This window comes from Choloepus didactylus, chromosome 7 (genome assembly GCF_015220235.1).
Source record: "Choloepus didactylus isolate mChoDid1 chromosome 7, mChoDid1.pri, whole genome shotgun sequence".
Classification (NCBI taxonomy): Eukaryota; Metazoa; Chordata; class Mammalia; order Pilosa; family Megalonychidae; genus Choloepus; species Choloepus didactylus.
The window spans coordinates 146528993-146553781 of NC_051313.1; the positions used below are offsets into that span (position 1 = coordinate 146528993).

The window sequence follows — 24789 nt, forward strand, 5'->3', positions numbered from 1 at the left end:
GCACAACCTCCCTTCTGAGATGAGAGCAAGCTACCATGGTGCAGACAGGCTGGGGTTGACCAGTTAACCGGAGTCGGTTACAGGTAGGGCATGTGACAAATGATTTATATACACCTTAAATACTTCATTTACATGAAAACACAGGCAGTCAATCCTCATTCTCTGTGGATTCTGTATTTGGGAATTTCCCTTACTCACTGAAGTTTATTGGTTACCCCAAATTCCATACTCATGGTGTTTTTCAGCTCACTCACAGTTATGCACGGGGTGGTGAAAAATTTTAGTTGTCTGACATGCACGTTTCCAGCTAACGGTGAACAAGGCGACAGACGCTGTGACTTCTGGTTTCAGCTTCCAAGATGTGGTACTTAGCGTGACGTTTTTCGCATTTTGGTATTTTTTGGGGTGGTTTCACCCTCTAAAGTGCCCCCCACATGTAGAGCTAAAGTGCTGCCTGGTGTTCCTAAGTGCAGAAGGCTGTAATGGACTTTACTGAGAAAACTTGTGCTACATAAGCTTCGTCCACGCGAGTTATTGTGCAGTTGGCCCCAAGCTCAATGTTCACCAATCAACACTGTTTATTAAATAAGGTTTCTTTAAACAGAAACACACATAAAAAGTTATGCCTTGACTGGCAGACAAAACCCTGTGACCAGAGGCTCGTGGAAACCTAACCCTCTATTTCCCTAGGGGCAGTAAGTCAGTTTTCTTTAATTCAGTGCTCACGACAACTTCATAGAACACAATTACTGTGAATAATGAGAATCAACTGCACATTCATTGGCCAGTCTTCCTGGGGGAGGGCCAACGACTTCTCCTTGAGTCTCGCTCCACTGACTGACGCTCCATGCTGTCTTTTCTGCATAAATCATTCTCACAGCACGTCTTTGATTCCAGTTTTAGATTCTTCAAAGTGGAGTAAGAACTTCCATTTTTGCAAACCCCAATTAGGCAGAATTCTGGATTTTTAAGGTTATTTCTCTCAAGAGTTGTGTCATCTACCCTAAAATGGGCAGCAATTAAAAAAAAACAAACTACTCTTTAAAAGGAAAACGCCGTTGGCTTATATAAAACGTAACTAAATTACAGTAAATGATTACAAGTATTACTGACATGAACAGGTTTGGAAAGAAATAGGATTGATTCTTTTTCAGTAGCGTGCAAGGAGGTGAGCAGGTAGGCCTGACTAGGGGTCTCCAAGCTTCTTAAATTGTGCAATTTCTTACCAGTAAGAAACTTCCAAGCATCATCATCTATCAGTTTGTTGTTCATTAACAGAGCAATGTGTGTGTGAATGCATTTATATATGCATGTGTGTATTTACACACATTTACACATATATAATGTACCATGTACATTATAAAATATAAAAATAGACATTTTTAAAGGGTGAGATAAGAGTCCTATTTTTATTTTTTCTGGGATCTCCTTACACACCCCCACTTTGGAGAGACTACTGTACTAGTGCATGGCCTTTTTTTTTTTGGAAGAGTCTGAACCAGCACTTCTTATTCATGAAATTCAACGGAAAGGAAAAAAAATAGAAATTACCAGAATGGTTCATAGATCTCATTTCATACGGCTGTGTGTTAATGTGGTTTCCTGGCCGTTACACAAATTGTGTTTTGTTTTGTTTTGTTTTTACCCTGGGTCATGGTCAAGAAAGTCTGGAAGCCGCTTTTCTCTAGACCTTTGTTTGTCCCAGTCTGGTTGCTGAGTCATTTAGGACAGCTTACGTCTCATCTTCTTTACTCGCCTGCAAACATCTTGAAGCGGGATTAATTTCTGAATGACTCTTCCCCAGTCACAGTGATTTCTAAAGAATCTCCTGCATGGTGGGTACTTAGGACATTCAGTGGGAGGGGAACCAGTGAGTGGGTTTTTATAACGGAGGGACCTGAACGTGCCTCTCCGAAAAGCGAAGGGTTTTTAATAGCACTGCATTTCCACTGCCTACCTCTGCCTGCATTGCCCTCTCCATCCTCTGATTCACCTTTGACCCTCCCGTGTCCAGTCTCCAGAACAGTCTCGCACATAGAGAGTACCTGATCAACACACATCTCCTGCAGGACAGAATTTAGGGGGCGGGCCTCCAGCCCTGTGCCCGTGCGGAGGGCAGTGTGGAGCCCTGTGAGGGGCAGGCTCAGTGTTGCCGCTTCCTAAATGCATGATGGTGGGCCTATGTTTTCCTGAGCTTCACTTGCCTACTAATTAAAATAAGGACCAGAATGCACACACCTCATTGCTCAGTGTTGGCTGGAGGTAAATGTGCTGGAGATAAGAATACCCTGGGGACCTGGGTAAAACAAAACAAAACAAAACAAGAAAACAGAAAAGGAAAGCAGATTCCTGGGCCCCACCCCAGACCTACCCAAATCAAAACTGGTCTCCGAGTCTATTAACAAACACACCAGGTGACTTGTAACTGGGTGGGGTTAGAAAGCAGATTACAGGGGGAATGAGTGAGAGAATCCGGAATCGAGAACCATCTTGAGCCACAAGCCTGTGAGAGCTTCCTGAAGAAAGAAACTGTCCATACTTTAGGCATCTTTGTATCCTCTTCCCCTTCCTTCTCTGACCCTGTTTTCCTTCTTATCTGTTCTAGGGGTTTTTTGGGGGTTACTGTAAACAACAAAGCAATAGCTTTGAAAACGAGCTGTGACTCCAAATTTAAATACTATTTTATCTTGCTAGGAAAAAAAAAAGTCAGGAATAGCCCATTGCTGGGCACATTTTATCAAACGCATGAAAATGCCCAGAAAAAAAAAATGGAATTTTAATTGCAAGTGAGTATGTTCTCTCTTTTCACTCTCAAGAACTTCAAGAACTTCTGGAACTTTGGAACAACTCTTTGTGTGTCATCCTGAGACTTACAGGAAGAAATGAGTAGTTTCTCTAATAATGTCTGAATCAGCCCCAGCCCTATACCCCACATTTCATTTTCAGGTGATTTCAATGTCTTTTCACTTCTGGAAAGACAACAGGGTATCATCTCACAAACAGGCTGCTGCAATGGGGCAGAGCGGGGGTGGGTGGGGTGTAATTCTTCACTGAAACCAAAAGAACATTGCAGGGTTGGCTAAGAGGAGGAAAGAAATACCACCAGAAAAACACTGCCTTCCATCTCACACTCAGCACCTGTTGATAGAACTTAAAAAAAGCCAGCGAGCAAAACCATCACCAGAAACACGTGCATGGGGCTTTATCAGCCGGAGACACTCCAGCCCAACAGGCTTCCCAAGGCCCCGGGACACTCTGCAACCTCGTTCCCAGGCAGCTCCTCAAGGACAATGGAGGTCATTGTGAATCTGTGAAGGATGCTGCAGAGTCCAGAGCTGGCTGTAATGCCGGCTGCGGGCCCAGCCTCAGGGCGTTTGCAAACCCCACTTGGGCTTGTCACTCTTCATTAATGCTGTGAACTGTTAAAAGCACAGCCGTGGGCCTGGGGTCCCCCACCCCCCACCCCCGCCCACCCCTCCTCCCCTCCTCCAGGGCTTGTGGGTTATCTCAATTCTGCCAGGAACTCGCCAGCAGTAGCTCTCTTGCAAAACAGTCAGATGGAGCAAAACTGTATGCAGAAGAGGAGTGGGGGGTGGGGGGACTGTAGGACCATTTTGTTTTGCAAGTGACTTTGACCACGTGCCAGAGGGAAACTGTACAAATCCATGAGGCTGTCTTTTTTTACTTCCTGGCCACAGAGATGGCTGTATGCTGGAAACTGAGGGAGACTTTTCCAAAATGGAAACTAACTCGGCTGTCAGTAAGATGAATGGATTTGGGGGAAAAGTAGGATTTTTAAGAAGCTAATAGCATCCCATCGACCCTTCCAAAAAGGGAACTTTTTCTTTCCTTTTCAGTTTTTTTTTTTAAATCATATACTGAAATAGTTTACTCTTAGGAAAAAGACATTCCACCAGTGGGGGGAAAGCCCAAAGGACAGTTTAAATAATGGGGAAGAGATCAACTATGAAAGTCAAGGGTGAAATCTCAGGGGGGCCAATCAGCCCACCCTCCACTTACAAAAGGATGCTCAGTGCTGGGTGCACTCCGAACCATCTTTTTGCACAGAAGCTGTTTCTGTACCGCAAGGCCATGCAAACGTATTTCACCCACACAATGCCTGATGTCTAGCAAACATTTTATAAGAGAGTAAGAACTTTTAACTTAGAAGGCCAGAAGCAGATTTTCTCACCCCAACCCCACGTGCTACCTGCCGGCCCCCAAACTGCAGCATTCTGCCTTCTGCAGGGCTATTCCATGTGGTGGCTCCTGGGCAGGCAGAGGGGCTTGGGCACATTTTATTAGAGGTGGGTGGGGAAGAAAGAAGCAGGCCGATCGGGGAGGGAGAGAGATGGGGGTCCGGAGTAGATGTGAACAGCAGCGAGCAGGAAAGCAGCTGCCTACCATTTATCTCCGCTCTTCCAGCCTCCTTCTGCACCACTCATAATGCCACTGAAGGGTTCCTAAGCAGATGTGAAGCATAGATAGGAGGGGGGTGCCTGGGGTCCCAGGCAGCCATCAGCGGGAGGGTGGAGAACTGTTCCTTGCAGCAGCACATGGGGTGGGTGAGCCGTGGTGCAACTGTGGCTACTACCGGGTAAAGGAAGAGATGGCAGGACGGGGGCTGTGAAACATCGGGGCCTTGGGGTGGGCGGAGTGGGGGCAGCAGGCCCTGCAGAGAGTCGTACTCTGTGGCTCCCTTCTTCTACCTCCTAATTATCTCTCAGCTCTCAGTGGCCAAGGCAGGTTTTGAGCTGGTCCTCGAGGCTAGTATCAGCCACTCCTGTCATTTTCCCTTCAGCAAGAAGAAGTGAATCTGAACACCCAAACAAAATCCTGCGACACACTGGCTTTGATGTGGGCTGGCGGGGCCTGTGAGGGCTGGAGGCCAATGTGGTCAGTGGAAAAGTCCGACTCCCACCAAGAGCCGGCCGGGCGAGCTCCCCTCTCTCTGCAGTCATGGGGGCCTGCGCCCCCGGGCACCACTCAGCCATGAGGGCAGGGGACCCAGCAGAGCAAGGAAGCGTGGGCATGAACCTATGCCCAGAGCTCAGGAAACGTTCTCATTCCTGTGCTGAGGGTTTGGTCTTCACAAGTCTCAAAGATCCTGGAGGCAACCGAATTACCCTCTTGTATGTGGTCTGAGCCACCATGAATCCTAAAAAAGTCACTGCACTGAGAACTGACACGGAACGTGGCACCACCCATACCTGGTCTTTTGATGACAAATGTCCTCAATGCTAGGAGATGATGCTACATTCTTCTTTTTTTGTTTGTTCATTTCATTCATTCATTCATTCATTTTAAAGAAAACCACCTAATTCTTGGCTGGTGTGGAGAGAAGGTGTGATGGATGTGATACATTCTCAGTGGGGCGTAAGGGGAAAGGAATGGACCCGGCAGTTCTGATGGCTCCCAGGACAGGACCCAGTATTTCTTGGGAATTTGCATTTGGCCCGGAATTACTGAACCTGTGGCCACTCACTGGAGCAGATTCCCAAAAAGCCTTCGAGAAGCATCTAAAATGGGAGCTTGCACTGCATCAGATGAAGAGTCAGGCCTGAGGGGAAAACGATCAGGAATACTGTTTAGAAAACGAGGTCACCAGACGGTTTTTTCCTTTTTCTTTTCTTTTTAAAGGTTGTAGCTAACAATCTGGGGGTTAGCTCCTCTCCAGTGCTTACTCGGGTAATATCTTATTCATCTGGTGACCTTAATCCTGTGGAACAGGAGAAAAACTCTAAAGTCAACAAAAGCCTGAAGACAACAAAGTTCCCAACAGTCCAAGAAGATAAGCCTCTCGGGTGCTTTACTTTTCCTTTCACATAATTCCATCAAGTCCACCCTCTTGGCCGTTAAGGGGGGAGACAGGGGACCCCGGAACCAGCCATAAAAGGGTTAAGTCATGTTTACTATGCTAAGTATATTTTCAAAAGGCTGCTGGAGAGGAAATCCATTTCTTCAGAATCTTAGATTTCCCCAACGAAGTATGGAAAGCGATGTGCTGCTCTACTTATTTAAGGACCTGGTTTTTGCCACAGTTTGATTATAACATTGAGTGGGTGGACTCAAACCAAATTTAAATAGGCACTCAATTTCCCAGTCGTTGCAAACCTAGATAAAAGCCACTCTTCTAACAATAAAGAACGAAGGACAACATGCTTTCACGTGCTCTGTCAAGTCAACAGTAGGGGAGAAGCCCTGGAATCTGACTCCTCCTCAATTTCACTGGAATGGGATACCCCAACCGTGGCGGAAAATCTTAACAGGGAATGCGGGAGGGTTTCAAACACTGAAAGAGACATGCATTTTAAATAATAGGATCAGAAGTGACAGTTCATTTGGTCTTTATGATGGCCAAGGGCTGTGGCCTAAATCTGTGGATGATCTATCTCCCATCATCCTCTTGACAGTCCTAAAAATCTGTTTTCCAGATGGAGAAACTGAGTCCCGCTGGCCCACTGCCGCCCGTCCCCTGCTCCCAGGGGACAGGGAGGGACAGAAAAGGACAGAGCAGGTCGGCTCAACTCTACTCTGCTGTACACCCGGCCACCCTCGTGGCTCAGAGGACGGCTATTTGCAGAAGCCCCAGCTCCTTACACAACCACACGTCAAGTTGTAATGCCTGGATGTGGGGCAGGGGCTTGGCTGGGAGTGTTTCCTAATGCTAACCTCCCAGCTCCTGCCACCCAAGAGCAGACCCAGCTCCGACCATCCGAGCACGAGAACCACTGTGCCAAGAAGCGGCAGCAGCACACCCCGGCGACTTCCTTGAGCTATGCTTACTTGCTTGTTTTTTTGGAATTGAGAGGCTGACATTCCTTTTAAAAAGGGGATTTCATGCTCTGCGTTTCCTTCTCTCTGTCTCCAGAGGCAAGAAGGAGCGAGTGCAAGTTAAGTTCTCCTCCTCAGCAGTCACCGCCGCAGACATTCCTCTCCACCGGGGCCTGCCCCTCCTTCCACCCCTCTCCTACACATCCCAAGGTCTGAGGACCGACACCAAACAGCTGCACTAATCTCTCCCAGTTGCTGGAGAACAGTGACGGCCTGTGACAGCTCTTGGGCCGCCTGCCGGCACAGCCACCCCTCCCCTCATCCCAGGAATCTGCGAAGCTGCACGCTGAACCCCAAGGCCTGGCTCGGATCACTCCCCACACACACCCCGAGACTCAACGTGACACGGGGTGGGGGTGGGGGGTGTTGGGGAGCACCCAAGGCTAGGTGGTCCAGGGCTTGCCCTTCGAGGCCCAAGTCACGTGGAGGGTGCCAAAGTCCACCCTGGGCAGGGATGTCCTGGCCCGCAGTATCCCTGAGCCTCTCTCCTCCACCCTGGAGTGGTTTTAAATCTGTTTCCACCTGACTGAGCCTCGGATCCTTGAAGAATACCTCGTTACACCTCTTCCTGGTTTTTGGATGACGTCTAAGAAGCATGGGACCCATGCCGCATGAGACAGTCTCTCTCCGTTCTCTCTGTGGGTGGCGGGGACAGGTGTGTGAGTGGGTGGCGGCTGTGGAGGAAACTGTTCCTCGGAACATTCCAGAATTCAGGAGAAGGTTCTGGCCCCTCTGTCCAAGTGGCCCCACCTCTGAGATGCAGCCTGGGGGGGGCTCCCAGCCCCTCTTCTGAAGACCACCCCCTTCCTGCACCCCAGCCGCACGTAACCTCCTCCGCTCGCCGTGGTGGGTGCCGTCACAGACCCCCTGCAGGACCCTGCACCCTGTCCCAGATCGGAAATTCCCTCGGAGCCACCAAGAACAACAAGGCGACAAGGCGGACGAAAGCTGGTGCAGCACCACGCAGTCAGGTGACGGGTCCAAAGAGATGTTTCGTGCCCGCTGACCGGACCCAGACACCTCAGCCTCTGTGGTCCTGAATTTACCACTTTTTCTCTGCTTTATAAGCACCAGCTTGCCTGTTCCCTGACTAGCCGGTAGCCCTCCGAGGGGGGGCCCTGTCTCAAATCCCACTGTTTCTCTGAAGCGGCTACACTGTGCCTGGCACGGGAGCAGCGTGCTGTAATTTGCTGAATACATTAAAAAAAATCATTGATCACCTGATCTCCCTTACTCCAGAAGCTGCCTAAAATTAATAGTCACTTGGGCCAAAAGCTGTCGCCAGCGGTGATCGCCCAGCCTTCACCCACCCCAGCCACCCGGGTTAGCCCCAGAGCCCTTGGGAAGAGCAGGGGCTGCTTTCATCCAAGCCGCTGCCGCTGCTGCAGCCTCAGCCGCAGGAGGGCCTGTCCCACGAGGCCACGTGGCCGGGGAGCACGCAGAAGATGGCAGGTGGGGGTGGGAACTGAGATGTAGCCTCCGCGCAGACTTAGTATGAAAACACACGTGTAAACTCTGTCTTAGCCATTCTTATCTTGAGCATATGTCAAAATCCATTTTTGGATATATGGTATCATCAATAAGATTTTAGTCCCCCTTCCCCATTTCTTTGTACTTTTTGAAAAAGGTGGCTCCCTTTCTGCCAGACCCCGCTGACCTAGTCTTGGCTCCCACCGAGCTTACTCGCAGTGGTGTACACTCTGTTATTCCGTTCTATTCTTACAACCACGCGAGACATTCAACACCACGGAACACCCACACGCAGGGATGTCCTCTTTCCATGCGCCCTGAACACTCTGTCCGCCAGGCCTTGGATCCCAAATGCCAGCCCGCGGTGCGCTCCGTGTCTCTGGCCTGTTCCTTCTCTGGGGGCGCCGAGCAGAGAGAGGGTGATGGTTTTCTGCTGGCTGCGTCAGGGCACAAGCAAAACCTGACGCTCGGAGCTCTCTTCTGCTTCCTGTCTTCCTTCTCGCTCTACTCCAAGGCTTCGTTAATTTGAAACACAGGGAAGTGCAGAAAAACGGACTCAGCGTTTAGACGGGTTTGGGTTTCCAACGCTTTTATTAGGGAGCGACGGGAACCCTGCCAGCTTGGGGGAGGGGGGCAAGGGGAGAGAAGAGGCAGAAGCCGACAGCTGTTTTGAGTTATACGCTTTTGGTCTAAACTGGTAGCATCGCACCGTGGTTCTGCTGTCTTTGGGGTTTGAAAATGGAGCTGGTGCCTATTTTAGCTCTGGGTTAACAAGCAGTGACTCCCCACTGGCTACCGGCACAGTTTGCTGGCTGCTCCCCGAGGCTGGCCTGTATGGCAGTGTATTTTGATGACTGGCAGGGCAGTTCACAGAAAAGGGGAATCAACTATGTTCTGTAATTGGCAACTTTTGGTTTCTGACTCCACCTAGGAACGTGTCCAGCTAGCAACAAGGTGGATGGACAGACTCCCTCACGCCAAGGATGCCACCTGCTTGGAACTGGCCCCTGCAGGGACACTGCCGACCTTCTCTAGTCCACTCCCTCCCCACCAAACAAAGGGCCTTAAATAAGGAAGGATGGCTCTCCACTGTTAGGCAGAAATGGAGGCTCAACTTCAGGCCCTCTACCCCACCACCCCCCTCGGGTTCACGGCGGATTACTCGTCAAACTGGGATCGTTCTGCATGTGACCAGACAGCTACTGTGTGGATGCAATTCCCAGCTCCGTTCTTGCTTGAGTTGTGCACCCAGCCATTCCGAGAGCAGGTGCGTGCCCAGATGACCTGGCTCCAGGAGAAACCACATCCCTTGTCCAGGACTGCACTGACGCAGGGCACCCTGATATTCTCCTTCATTGCTATACTTCGTGCTCTGCAGGCTCGGCTGCCCAGAAAGCTCTTAATGAGGCCAAAGTTTTCCTGTAGAAAAGAATTATCTAGAAGGGGGCGAATGGGTAGTCCCCTAAGATGATCTCTATTGATCACAAAATAATGAAACAAAATGGACAGAGGTGGGCAGAGAACGCTGGCCTGTGAACCACGTGCGGCTCCGAGCAGGAGCTGGGGTCCCACGGACTGTGCCGTTTCTGCCTGTGGTGAGGTGCATGGGGGAACTTTGCCTGTTTGCTCAGGCCCTCTGCCTAGAGAACCATTTTACTCTTTACCACCCGCTAGCCCACATCCTGGGGATGCTGTGGACATCAGTGACACCATGAAGCCAAGTTCCTGAATCTCAGAATTAGAGGGCCTACAAAAGGAAGCAGCCAAATGCTTTTTCTGGGTAGACAGAAGAACAGTTGTTAGGAAACAGGCTTTAGAACTGCAGACGTTAAGCTCTGAAAGGGAAACTGAGTGATTATCTGACCCAGGCGTCCTTCCATTTGACAGGTGGAGGAAACTGAGGCAAGGATTGGAAGAGGATCCTGGGGTCCCAGCAACCAGCCCACGCCCTCTCTAACACATCGTGCAATTTCCTGTGGCTGGGGAGTTCCACCCAGACATTTTTCAGCACTTCAATCGCTCAGAAGCTCAAACTCTTCATAAATTCTTTTTTCCCTTAATGGAAAAATGTCAAGCTAATGTGATTAAAGATAATGATATTTGACATGGTTTTAAGTTACTGTACAATTAGGCTTTTCCCCCTAACAAAAAGTCTTTAGTTTTCTTGGACCTTTTCATTCCTAAGTCACAACTAAACATGTGTCCCCAGGAATGAAATCTGGTCCACATAACCGTGATTCCGATTAACAAATGCCCCAGTTCTCACACACCCAAGCTGTCTTCTAAAATACAGAGCTCCAACTATGTCTACACTCCCTTCTGCTCTGAGGTGAACCGTAAGCTGGGATTTTCTGGATGTGCTACTTTAAAGTCCTGTAACTGTAGCAAAAGCTCCCGAAAGTTCTTTGTTCTTTTCAATGCTTAAAACCATGCATCAGTGTCCACTACAGCATTATTAGCAATAGCCAAGAAGTGGAAACAATCCAAATGCTCGTCGAAAGATGAACGGGTAAACAAATGTGCTCTATCCACATAATGGAATATTATTCACCCAGAAAAAGGGAAGGCATGCTGATACATGCTACAACATGGATGAACCTTGAAGATAACGTGTGTAGTGAAATAAGCCAGTCACAGAAGGGCAAATATCATATGAGTCTACTTATATGAAATATCTAGAAAAAGCAAATTAATAGAGACATAAGGTGGATTAGAGGTTACCAGGGGCTGAGAGGGAGGGGAAGTTACTGCTTAACAGGTTCAGTTTTTGTTTTGGGTGATGAAAAAGTGTTGCTAATGGATGGTGGCACCAGTAGCACAAAACTGTAAATGTAATTAATGCTACTGAATTGTACTTAAAAATGAAAATGGATAAAACGGCAAATTTTATGATATATATAAATATGTTGCCACAATAAACAAAACTATGGCAGTAACATTTTAACAAGTGACATTCCATAGGAAAAGCTTCCAAATCCATCTGTTCATTAGAAACACGGAACTTTCTGCCTGACGAAAGATTGAGAGGACAGAGCATCAAAGATGAGTTCCCCGCAAATTCTGTTGGAAAGTAATATTAACATCCACGTTTCCTGCTTGGCAAGGTTGAAGCTTGGAAAAGCTGGAGCCTAGGCAGATCCAAAGTTGAACCTGGCCCAGCAGTCCAACGGTCAATTGCGGTTTTATTGAAACACAACAGGCTTTGCTTTAGGTAGAGCACCTTATGCTAAGTGGAAATTTCTCTTATTCTGAAATGCGTTCTGGGGCTTCTGGGCTGCAAGTCCAGATTGGTCCCAACACTTAAGAGGACTAACAGGCGCTCGGTCAAGGGTGGGTACGGGGGCTTCTACTTCGTGCACAGCTAACAATCCCTCGGGTTGCAAAGCCCGTGGCGAAGGAGATGTGATCGTCCCTGTGACAGATGCTGGTTTGTGTAGCCTCGTCGGGACACCTGTGGCTCGAGGTCCCGACACTGACACACTTGGCCACGCCACAGCCCTACTGGCCTCACGGCACACAAGTCATCATCAAAACCCAGTTTGGAGTAATGGGAAAGGAGAATATGGCCTATGCCAGAAGAAGCAAGAACGAAGGAGAGTTTCCCACACTTTGGGCTCCCGAAGGCCCTCTGCCTACCTTAGCGGGTTATCTGAGTGTGTCTCCATGTGGGTCTCCAGGCCGTACTTGCAAACGAATTCCTTAAAACACACTGGGCAGTGAAAAACTTCATCAGCCTTCTTCTCCAGGTCCCCCGACTGCCCATCTTCTACCATCTTAGGGAAAAGGAGAGAGCAGAGTCACTAAGGGGGCCCCCTTACGGGTTCATTTCAGGGTAGAGGCTAACGGCCAAATCAGAGAGTGCCCAAAAGGAAGGGATGCCTTCCCCCCTAGGAATTAAGAATGCTGCTGAGCATTCATTCATTCACTCATTCAGTAACAGATCCTCACTGAACACTACCTATTGTCCATCCGTCCTTCTGTCCACTCATCCATTTAACAGATACGCCCGGAGCACACATTCTCTGCCAGCCATCAGGAATAAAAAAAGTGAGGATCAAGGAGTCCCTAACCCCTGTTAAGCTTATATTCTAGCTGTTAAGATACAATTTAAAAAAAAAAGCATGGAAACAGTTTGCAAAGGCCTGGAATCAGGGAGGTGCCTCCAAAGAGGAAGCACATGCAGGTTCCTCTTTTCTGCAGATGCTCTAAAAACCGGGGTGGAAAAACACAGGTTAAAAGCTTAGCATGGATTTTTGCCAAGTCCCCAAACTGCGAAAATAAAGATTAGGGGGATTTATGCCAAAGGTCCCGAGAGGAGGCAAGTCTGTGCTAGAAGCAGAGAGGACCTTTTTAGCAGGAGCTGCATCTTCTTTCTCCGACTCCGCGTCGTGACTCAGTTTCCTTTTGGAGGACAGCCTCCTGCGTTTCAGTGGGGATGGCGGGGCTGCGGCCGTGGCACTGCTGGGGTCCTTCTCGTGGATCTTCATGTGTCTGAAAAGAACACGCACATGCCCTGTGTTTTTACCAAAAGCTGGGTTCATCTGTTCATCTTTTAAATTTTGCTAAATATTTTATTATTAAATATATTACTTACTATACTTACTAAATAGTACTAAATATTTTATTATTTAGGCATTGGGCATTTAATTTCTTAATTTAGTTTAGAGATCCAGTTGCTTCTTTCTTTTAAAGCCTTATCATCTCCTTGAACCTCTCTTAAAGCTCTTGCAAGTGCTATCCAAAAATGTTGCTCAATGTTTTGCTGACCTTTGGAGGATATTCATGAACTTAAGGGGCATTAACGAGATGAAGACAAAACAAACTATCTGATGACCTGTTCTAGTTATTCAGACAAAAGGTACTATTTTAGTATAAAATAAGTTTACAAGAATGAATAATTTCCAGGTACCTAAACTGTCCCACTATTTCACAAAGCAAGTAATATTCTGCCTTTGCCTCCAAAATTCATCCCCCATCTACCAGCAGCAACTCTTCTCTCTCCTCCACCACTGGAGGCAAGTTAGGGGTCAAATTTGAGAAGTGCTGACAGAGCGGATATCCTAAGCATTTAAGACCTGAAAGTCTTTCTGCGTTTTTCATAGCATTATGTGGATTTATAAATCATGAAAGTTGCTCTGACAATGTAAAGAGTAAATTACATGATGCAACTCTGATTCTACAAGGACTCGGAATAATTATGGGTGACCTAATTCAAATAACTTCAAATGACTACAATTCTAAAACAAATATCCTACAAACAACATCCTAAGATACAAAAGAAAAGAAAGACATTACAAGTAGATAAGTCTCAATTTCCTTATTTTGTGACTTACAAAGGGTTTAGTTTTCTTAATATCACATCATCATCATCATCATCATAATCATCATCATCATTTGACTGGGGTTCAACTGTGCCCGACGCACAGCCTTTCTTAAATACCTATTTCATAACATATCTTACTAGAGAAGCTCTTAGAAACAGTTAAAGAAGGTGAAATTTTCATAAGCCACCCTGCCACGCTTTTGTTTAGAAGGGAGTTCTACTCACTTCCCACTGGGCCTTTGTTAGAGGACCTGGGAGACCAGATGAAGAGCAGAAGGCCAAGAAACTTGTGGATTCCAGCTTCAACATCCAGGCCACGAAGATGCCTTTCCCACACAGCCCCTGCCCTGCAATGCTTGGGACTCACTTCTCTGTGAGTGTGGGTGCTGGAGATGACCATGTCACGTCTCTTGTTCTGGTTCCAGAGACACTTCTGAAAAGGTGGAGGGGGTCCCCACCAGAGGTGCCCCACCACATGATCCCCCTACCAAAGTAAGAGCCCCACAACCAGCTCCCCGCCAGAACTGCTGAAGAGGTGGCCTAACCTTGGCGGGTATGGAAATTGGGAGAGGAGGCTTAGGCCGGCTCTCTTTTCCGAAGGGGAATTAGGTGGTGTGGCGGAAAGATCTAGTGGGAAGAACTGGCAAAGAATTACGGACAACTGTCACATCCATATTCAAATCAGTTCCTTGCCTAGGTTATTAAAGAAGAACGCTTCTGATCTAGTTCTTGGTCAGGTGAAGCTCTGCGAAAACTAACTGAAATAAATAAGCTTGCTCCCTCCATTCCAAGACAATTGTGATTTAAGGCAGACCATTGTTTAATATCAACTTTTGGAGGGAAAAAAAAAAAAGAAAAGAGAGGCTGGCAAGTTTCTTCCCACATTTATTGTATGGCACACCCCAACTTTAGAAATCTACGGATTGAGAAAGTATGGATACTATTAAGCAATGTAGTTAATATCAAAATCATCAGACACAGTTAAGACAAAGTGAAAACTACCCTTTCGCAAGCTACTTAAAATAAAATTTAAAAAATCAACACCATTTTCTATAGCTGATGTGATTATCTGTGCAGATGACTATTAAGGCTAAAACAACCTAAGAATATTAGACATTAGAGACTGAAATTTGTAAACAACTCATCACATTTCAAGCTATGTATTTTCAACCACACCATACAAATATGTACAAACATACAAAATAAGGCTTTATTATCTAGTCCTTGGGATTTATGACAGAAGTTGTTTTCAAAAAGCAGGTGGCAGGGGGTGGGCAGGGAGGAAGAGGCGAGAGGGAGGCTGAGGCTGAGTGGGTATCTACTTTACACAGATTATTAATTCCATCTGGGAGGTGCAGAGTGGCTGGGAAGCACCCAGAACGAAGCCAGGTCTGCACTGAACTACCTGCAGAAGCCAGGTCAGCTCACCCAGTGCTAGGCCCCAAGCCGGAATCTTGGAGTTATCATCTGAACCCCAACCTTCCTCACTGACAGGCTGGGGAAGTGATGGTGGCCTGAGGCCCAACAGCTGGTACCCACCTAGCTGAATTACAACAGGACAATGACATGAGAAGGGAAGAAGGAGCACCCAGGTTAGAGGCATAGAGCATTCCAGAACTCCAGTCCGGCTCAAAGGACTGCAGAGCCTCTATCCTGTTCATAAAAACTTGGGTTGCCTTTGAGAGCTGCAGCACTGCAAAAGGAAGGGAGCAAACACCAGGGCAAAGCCATCTCAGAGGCTTTGCCGGCCAGGACGGGGTCACTGAACATGTCAACCCACTCCAGTGCCCCGACCGGGCCCAGCTGGAGCCTGGGGTTCAAAGGACAAGCAGCGCTCCATTCTAGGGTTACATCTGGTTGCTGTTTGCTGAAACAAGGGGAGTTACTGATCCGTTTTCGATCACGGTTTTCCAACCTATCCACAGCAACTGGCTCAGCTATAACCTTGGTTTGTTCGGTCGCCAGCTAGAACTGCCAAGGGTCTGACACTGCTATTTCTGAAGCTGTACGTCATCTGTAAGCTCAGGATTCTCCCTGACCCTGACCCCTTCTCTTCTCCCCTGGCCTTCAACAGTACAAGCAGCAACATTAGCCATTCGCTTCCTTCCCAAAGGTCCACAGGAAGTGGGGCGCGTCACCACGATGAGCCAGTGATGGCCCCTTCCCCTCAGAGTGGCCAAAACAGAAGGGAGGGGAAAGAGACAAATCTATTCCTCATCATTCCAAGGTTCCAGTCTGTTTGTTCTCTCGGGTTTTATTTCAAGGGCTAACTCGTCTCATTTCCATACACCCCAGAATCAATAAATTAAATCCAGTCTCAGAGCTGGAAGGGACCTGAGAAGCTATCTAACTGCCCACTCAACCCAGAGATCCCCTCCCCGACATCCTGCAGGGGATCAGCCTTCAGTTCTGCTTGAATACTTCTAGCAACGAGGAATTCTCCATTTTCAACAGTTCTAATTGCAAAAACCATCTTGCATAGATACTGAGTCAAAAATTCCATCCTTCCGTTAAATGCCTCTCCGTCCTCAGGGACAATGCAGAATCAGTCTACATTCTCTTCCAAGTGGCAGCTCTTCAAATAGTTCAGGAAGGCTCCTGCGTATCTCCTAAGTTTTCTCCTCTCAAAATTAAACAACTCCGGCTCCTTCCAGCCAGCCCTCTCCGAGTTTGGCTCTCAAGTCTGTTGGATCACACTGCTTACTACCACTAGCCTTGGAACACTCTCTGGTTTGCAAATATCCTTATGAAATGTTGGCTCCCAAATGCAGCACCTCCAGATCTTATGCAAATGGAGCCTGGGTTTCCTTAGGCATGTGTCACAGATGCCACATTACAGCCCTTCCTGAATTTGTTAGCTAAAATCCTCACTATTTCTTCAATCAACTTGCTGTATTAAGCCTTGCCTCCTCTACTCTGCACTGGCACAGTTAACTTCTTTTCACTCCCCAGACTGGTGAGGATGAGAAAGACGTACAATATGCCACATGGGTGTGGGACAGAAAACTGGGTCTCTCACACACTGTTAGCGGGCTCAGAAATTGGTAACAACCCTTCTGGAAGGCAGCGGAGCAATGGGGGTCAGAGTTTTAAATGTGCCCTCTCTTTAACCCCGCAACTCCACTTCTAGAAATTGGTCCTAAGGGCTAAACATTGGACAAATGTGCAAAGATCTACGTACAAGGATTGCTTTGTCATCATCATCATTCACAGGCGGACACACTATAAAAGCACTAACAACTACGAGACTGTCAACCTCTTCTTTTAGAAAGGATGGTCTTCATATTGCAAACTGGCTACCTGGCTTGCCCTCTTGCCCTGCTACTTGTCCATTCTCTATGCAGCCACCAGAGTGAGCGTCTAAAACACAGATCAAATCACAGCACTCCCCTGCTTGCATTCTTCTGATAGTTTTGTCCTTAGAAATAAATCTGACCCCTGCCTACTTCTCCCGCTGTATCCCCTCGATCCCAAGGCTCTCTGGGCACTTAGTTTCCTCCAGGTTCCTCACACTCACCCAGCTACTACCTGCACCCGCCGCTCCTGCTGCAGGAAGGGAGAAGGGTTTGCTCTGCCCCAGACTGTCCCAGTCTGCATCCCGGTGCAGTTCGCGTGTCCCCATCCTGGGGGCCACACATCCCACCAACACAGAGGCTCTAGAGCCCATTACCCAGTTTCTTCCCAGCTCAGAGCTGTAACTGCAAGTATCATGCATTTACTTGCCTGACAATCTCTTCACATTCAATTGAAAATAAATTCCACTACATCAAGAACCTTGTCTCTTTTGTCCTCTGCTCTAGCCCCTGGTGGCATATACCACAGGTGGCCAAAAAACACTTGCCAAATGATGGAATAGATGGATAAATGAAGGAAGGAAGGAAGCAGTGATGTATATGCAGAAAATGTTTGTCAAAATCAAACCAGTACTTTGTATGGATTATATGGTGTGTGAAAATATCTCAAGAAAATTGCATTAAAAAACAAACAGAGGATTCTCTGGGATTGTCTATGTATATGATTAAATTATCTATGAAAAATAAAAAAACTGAATCAGTACAGCATATGTCCTCAGGTTCTAACACACCTTATAATTTGCCTTATTGGGATTTAATGTGAGCACATGTAATGTCAGATTGTGTAGTAAACAGTGATGAAGGATCTTTAATGAAAAACATCCCACCAGTGAAAGCTGAGAACACATGCTAATTTTTTCTCTTATTGAATTAATCCACGTACATTTTGGCCAAAACAATGGGAGAGCGAGCTCGTAAAGTCCAATTATGCTTCTGCTTTTGTATAAAATTCTAGAATTTTCCTTTGGAGACATGACACCTCATTGGTAGAAATCCTGCCACACCATGGGATAAAGAAGGAATTTTATCAGAACTCCTTCAGGAGCTAAGGGAAGACTTTTTCCCCTTATTCATAACACAGGGGGCTTTTGCAGTAATGGACAAAACCAAACACTGCAGATTATTTTTAAAGCGAGAAGAAATGAAAAATCAAAATCTGCATACTTTTAAAAAAGCACTTGATAGGAACCAACTTTGAATTTTGGGGTTGGGGGACTGCTTTTCAATTTCAAAGTTTTCCTCCTGCAAATTTAACCATTTGTTTTCTAAAATTGGAAAAAATGGATTTCAGCAAGGGCGGTGTGGCCATGAGAATACAGCATCTGTCGGCAATAAACCAAGGACACTTGCTACAGGAACCGACCGCCAGTCATGTAACTCTAGGGAGACAGAACCCATTCCTGTTTGCCCTCACCTCCCCAAACTTCCTGGCTTCCAATTCCAAACGCAGGAACTTTCCGCTGACGTTTCTCAGGCCATGTGTACGTTGCTTAGATTTGGGAACAGGGAGTAACTTTTAACCATTCAGGCACTGGACTTTCTCTGACAAGCAAGTGGGGCATTTGGGTAGACAAGCAAATCTGTGTGTGAATTTAGAGAAGGGGTGGGGAGACTGAGAAGGAACCATGAGACAGCAGTGGCGTTTCAAGGTGGCCTTTGGAGGGCATCTTGGAGCTGTGAGACATTGTAGATGTGCTATCCTGGCTCTACCACCTTGGAGCATGCCCACGTGTGTGAAGTGGGGGTGACACTGCTAGTCCGCTATGGCACTGCTTCTCAAGCTGTGGTCCTCGGTCTGCAGCACCCCCTCCCTGGAAGCTTTTACAGATGCACGCTCTCCAGCTCCACCCCAGACCTGCAGATTCAGAGATGCGGGGCAGAACGCAGCACTTCAGGCCTTCCCGGGACCTCGAGTGTGAGAACCGCAGGTTTATGGTGAAATTCTTCAAACCTCTGTAGCCAGGTTTGGCTAACTCTCCGGGCTAGGATGTCGACATGTTTCAGATGTAATCACTTAACTTCTCTTGGACACATCTTCCACTTTACAGTCCTTCACCAGTTTGCCAGATATAAATACCTAACATAGGAAGTTGGGAAACTTCACATTCTTGACATCAACCTGGGGGCTAAAGCCCTCTGGGGAACTTCTGAAGAGTTTCAGATGACCAAAGCCAATGTTTTCCTGGTGGAAGCCGTTCTGCCGGCATGTCTCAGGACCAGCCTCCTTCGAGCTCTCCCTACTCTGATTCACAATGGAAAGTTAACGCTCCGGAGAGAGCTGGACACTTCTAGTTATCTGCTCACTTATCTGAATTTCCTGGTGGGTTTTACTCTCCCAGGAGCTCAAGCGTTTGATTCTCTGTGCAAATGGCATTGCAGGGAAGGTCCCTTTTTTAGTACATAGAACACAGAGTATGCCCAAGTAGCACTCGGTGCTGCCCGGGGCCCTGCCAGACTGAAGTCAACAGGTTCAAACAGGTTTCTGCAACCCATCACCAACACCTCTCCATCTTTACTTGATGGTAAAGACGTTAGCTTTTTTTTCCCCACAAAGCCTTGTGACGACCAGAGGTAGGGGGTGGGGGTGGGAGATGACTAAGATTAAGAGAAGAAACACCAGGGGCCTACAAACTTGACTTTCGGCCAAGGGAAAAGGAAGTCTCCAGAAAGTTTGTGCATGTTTCCATAATCAATATTGAACAGAGGAGTTCAAGGGTGAGGAGCTGGCAAGTGACTGCTTCTAAGTGTAAGCAAGTGGGATGGGGAGTGGGAAGGGGCTACGGGGGAAGCTGGCACCGGATGAGCGCTATCCCGTGTGACTCCTCCTGTGAGCTCCAAGGCCCCTTCGAGTAATTCGGGCTTTGTTCTAGCTCAGTCACGCTTATCCAGAAGGCAGGGCACACCAGCTGTGCCAGGGTGTGCAGGAAGGGCTGAAGACAGCGTAAGCGGCTATGCTGACCCAAGAACCAGCACTCCCCTTAAAGTCTGGAAGTCGGTCTGGCAGGAGAGGCTGTGACCCTCACAAAGGCACGTCCCCCAGGCTGCAGGTTCCAGGTGGTAGGACAAGATGCCCCCGGGTCCTGCCCTCACCCCACCACGGGCTCATCCTGTCGGCCCCAACACTGAAGTTCACTCCTGCCACCTCTGCTCAAGGGCACACGAAGAGGGAGGTGTTTCTAAAGACCACACATCCTACCCATCACCCATGCAGCCCCTTTTTCCCCCACGGTGTTAGAGAAACACGTCCACGGAAGAGAGAGTTTCTCTCATCTTGTTGCTTGCAGTGTGGCACCCTGATGGTTCCACGGTTAAGGACAGATCTCAACTTTACCCAACGCTAAGGGAATCTGAATTCCAAGCAGGGGTGGGCCAGGGGTTCAATTTGTTCACTAATAACTGCCTTTGGGTACTCTCCACCTCCGCTCTTAGCCCAAAACACTTCCCTCTGACCTCAGGGGTTCCAGTTCTTCTGGCTGGACGACTGTTTCTGTTTGCTGTCCTACACGCTCCTGCCTCCAAGTCCCTCTGTTGTGTTTGGAGAAGGCAGTTCCTTCTCCATACTGATCCTGAGTAAATCCTTCCTAGATTCTGGTTAACAGTCCTGGTACAAACACTTCCTCACTGATCGACTGAGAAGAATATTTTTCCCTCCCATGTGCCCAATCTCCCAACCATCCTTCAAGCAGAAGGGCCACCCTCTGGCTCTTGCACCCCTCTCCCCTTCTCCCAGGCTGGCACCCTAAGCCTCTGACTCTAGAACAGAGTCAAAGTACAACGTTCTCTCTCACTGACTGTTTATTTAGAGAACAGGGCGCCCCGGTCTACACTACTCACTACTGATGCTAACTAAAGCTCCTTCCTGCTCTCCTGACTTTCAAATGCCGTGGGAGGGGAGCCTGGCAACCGGCCCATGTCAATAAATATCAACCTTTAAAACTCTTTATTCTAGACACCGTTCCTAACTGTGCTACCCCCAAATCCGTACATCCTAACACTTTTTATCTTATTTTTCGTGTATGCCTGCCGCCTTTGTTTTGTTGAAATCTTTTTTCATTTGGTATAATGCTCTCTACATATTACATGCCCCACTGGATACCTGTTTGTAATATCCACAGAGATATGCTGCACATATTTCCATGTAAAACCAGATTCTTGAGAAACAAACAATAACAGGAGATGGCCTCAGATGCTGGATGTGTTGACTTCCTTTTGCGCAAAGAGAACTATCTCATTCAGGCAGAGCCTCCCCTGTACAAACCCAGAGATATAATCCTGATGGTCCTTGAAATATTTTGGGGCGGCCCCCACGCTGTCATGGACCCTTTCCCTTCTCCAAGCTAAACTTCCTCAGTTCCTTCAACCTTCCCAGTGAGGGTTCCAAATCCTACACTCACAGGTGACCCTTACCTAGGCGTGGATCCCGCTCTGTGGTCTTGGGTGGTGGCACTCCAACTGAAGGCAACATTCCCCAAGTGCGCCCCCCACCCAGCATCACTACCTGTATAGCAGGTAATCACCACCCCCTCCACAGAGAGCACCTTTCCACTGCGATGACTGAACTAATACGGTCAAAACGGGCCCCAGACCTACACTTCCTGGTTGTATAGAAACAAAGACACCCAGCACCATACTCCCTTTGGCCTCGGAAGGAGTTGGTTTTCGGTTTCTTCAAGGCTGCAGAATCTTCACATTCTTTTCATTTTTTTTTGCAGAGGAAGAAGACATGATTCTCTTCAGAACGACTAGGGCTAAGTCACTGTCTGCCACGCTTCTGCTTCCTCTGAAGGAGAAACAGGATGTGCTTCGGCAGAGCCACTGAAAACGACCAGGCCCACGCCAGAGAGGGGAAAGGCAGGGACGGTCAGTGGGTGCAGGGAAGGAGCACGATGAGAAAGAAAAGCCACCACTCACCTGGGGACACAAGGATGCATTACTTAGAGGCCAGTGAGAAACAACCGAGAGGGAAAGGGCTACAGAGATCTGATTTGAGAAAGTGAGAGAATATAAATGTAAATGAATCCAAGGAGAAACCTCACCTGCCCAAACCAACTGGGCAACCGAGGCCCTTCCCTCTGATTACATCAGTTTATAGTCACCTTTACCCAAGGTGGGGTGAACGTGGTACATCCACAGCCCCTGCTTTTCAGAGATGGGACAGATCATCAAAACGACTCGATATAGGGGAGGGGCGGCATGTGATTCTATCAATGGTAGCTGAGGGAGCAGAAAAGAGCCTGGGAAAAAAGATGGATGAGCCATGATCTTGGCTGAGCCCTATGACATCTCAGACCTTGAGTTTTTCTGCCTGTCAAATTGGAACAACATACCTCTTGGGCGAGTACTGTTATGTAAGCATGGAGAGTAAGAACCAAGTGCTGACACTGCAAGCTCACAAACCTATTATGCAACGGAATCTCTGGTTTAAGGAAATATAGAATCTCTCCTTATACTGAAGGCCAGCAACTGCTCCGTTTACAATCTCAGAGCTCTGAAAGCAGCAGAGGAGAAATGCCCAACGCACACACATGCCAAATGGTGAGGTGGGGATCTGATGTCCTAAATACCATGTGCCAAGATTTCTGTGTTCAGTGTTGACGTTGTTTTTTTTTTTTTTTTTTTTTTTCCTGCTGCTAATCACCTTCCTTAGCAAATTAGAAAAAAGTTGACAGTGAGTGGGTACGTTTCAATGTTTGCGAGCACCAGCTTGTTCAGCCCAAACAGGTTGGACAGGTTGGATATTTAAACAAAGCCGGAAAAATGCAAGTTATAAAGGCCAACATGTGCCACGATGGGGCTGCAGCCAGTCGCCTGCACGGCTGAAGTTCCTGATCTAACGCTGGAAATCAGATTCGCTCTCCTCTTCTGCTGCCTCTTAACTTTGTTGCTTTCAGAGTATGAAACTCCACCAGACACATAGTCAGGGTCTGTTCAAAATTCTCGGGACATCAGACGGCTGGTCCGGTGGGAGGGGAGAACAGGATGTAACGCATTCTGGAGCAGAGCTGGTGCTCTTCACTCCTCTTCCTACCCCCAGCAAACACATACCTTACCTTCCATGACCTAATTTCCAAATCTCACAATTGCCCAGTTGTTCAAGTGTGGGCAAGCGTGGATGCCCCAGCTTTTGATACCACTCGCCAGTTTTACCGGGTGCAAAGGAGCTTTTGAAATAGTTCAACAAGATACGTCACAAATACCATACAGCCTGCACTAGAGAGAAAATTTCTTTTGCATCTGCTTATTCTCCAAAAACAAACTGAGAGATAAGTAAATACCACCACCACCCTAAGAGAAGAAAACCTCAATTATAAACATCAACATCCATCAGGCCAGATGACGAGAAACTATTTAATTATGAACCAAACGTAAGTTTGAGAAACAGCAAAAGAACAGAAAAGGATTGACCAGTGTTTAATGCCATCGTGTGCTCAGACAGCTCCCTAAACAAAGTCTCTCTTTGGCATAACTGATCCTAACTGGTCCTTAAGAGAGAAATTCAGAATAAAGTAAAAGCACCAGCAACAAGTACATTTTTCCAATAGTCTCATGAAAAAAAATAAACTAAGCCATGTTGACTGTTAAGAGATATTAGAAAAGAAGTTAAAAAAAAGCAAAACTGACAATGTCTTAAAGAATGTGAATCCAGCAAACACAAAACAGACTACTCAGAGACTGTCAATTAATTAAAATCTGTCAGCTTTCAACTTTGGTATTTTCTTACACTTTTTAAACTCTTATTTGAAAAACAGAATTCTATGGCAGATCATTTTACTTACGCTTTTTTCAGAGCATAGTGGTAGCTTTCTACCATTCACAGATTTCTAAAACACAAAGTAAGAATTCTGAAAAGGAGCACAGAATCTCATGTGATGGAAAAATAAAAATGCCCTCAGAATAAGCACTTTAAAAAAAGGGTTCAAGTAATAACGATGATCTGCACAATTCAGACACGGTGCAAGGCTACTCTACAAAATGGTGTGTATCAGACTCCTGGTTCTCTAACCGCAGCCTACGTTACCCACATCGGTAAAGGGTACAGAGGCTACTATCTTGGTTTTGAAGATGCTTAATTGGCATGTGGAAGTGACCGGTGGGTTAAATTTCTTAAGTGAGAAGAGAAAGAAATTTACTGAGCAACTGCAGTGGGCCGGAGGCTTGGGCATATATTATAGCATTTAATTCTCATTACAAGGCCTGCGAATAAAACATAATCCCCAGTTAAAAGATGAAGAAACTGAGGCTCTTTCCGGCATCCCATGGAACATACTTTATCAGCGCCAGCTAGAAAGGCAGAGCAAGCCAATAGGGGCTGGAAAGCATCACAGAAGATGCCCACTTTATTTAAGCCATGACTAAAGTTAAAATAAAAGCACACTGGGCAGGAGTGGGGGTGGGATACAGGGAGATAATGGTTAATGGGTACAGAGTAGCTTTTAGGGTGATGGCAATGTGAAGGTAATCAATACCAATGAACTGTATCTTTGACAGCGGTTAAAACGGGAAATTTTATGTTGTAGATATGTTACCACAATAAAAATTAAAAAACGAAACAAAACACCAAACTGTACAATGCAAAGAGTGTACCCTCACGGAAACTAAGAACTTTAGTGAAAATATAATTATAATAATGTTTCATTGATTGTAGCAAAGGTATCATACTAACGCAAAATGTTGCTAATAAAGAAAATTGTGTGTGCAATGGGGGAGCAAGGTATATGGGAACTGAGTACTTTCTGCATGGTTCTTCTGTAAACCTACAACTGCTCTAAAAAATAAAGAAATAAAAACAGCATTCTGGTTTCCATTTCA

At 47.0% G+C, this 24789-nt stretch overlaps 1 protein-coding gene across 6 annotated transcripts in view; it reads right to left on the minus strand.

Moving 5' to 3' along the window:
- Positions 1 to 24789, minus strand: part of RREB1 (ras responsive element binding protein 1) — a 143040-nt gene that overhangs the window by 28066 nt on the left and 90185 nt on the right. For all 6 annotated transcript variants that reach the window (XM_037844089.1, XM_037844085.1, XM_037844086.1 and 3 more), the window contains exons 6-7: positions 12651 to 12795; positions 11941 to 12077 (exon numbers count right to left, since the gene is read on the minus strand). In XM_037844089.1, coding sequence (XP_037700017.1) covers positions 11941 to 12077; positions 12651 to 12795 — 282 coding nt within the window. The remainder of the gene's footprint in view (positions 1 to 11940; positions 12078 to 12650; positions 12796 to 24789) is intronic.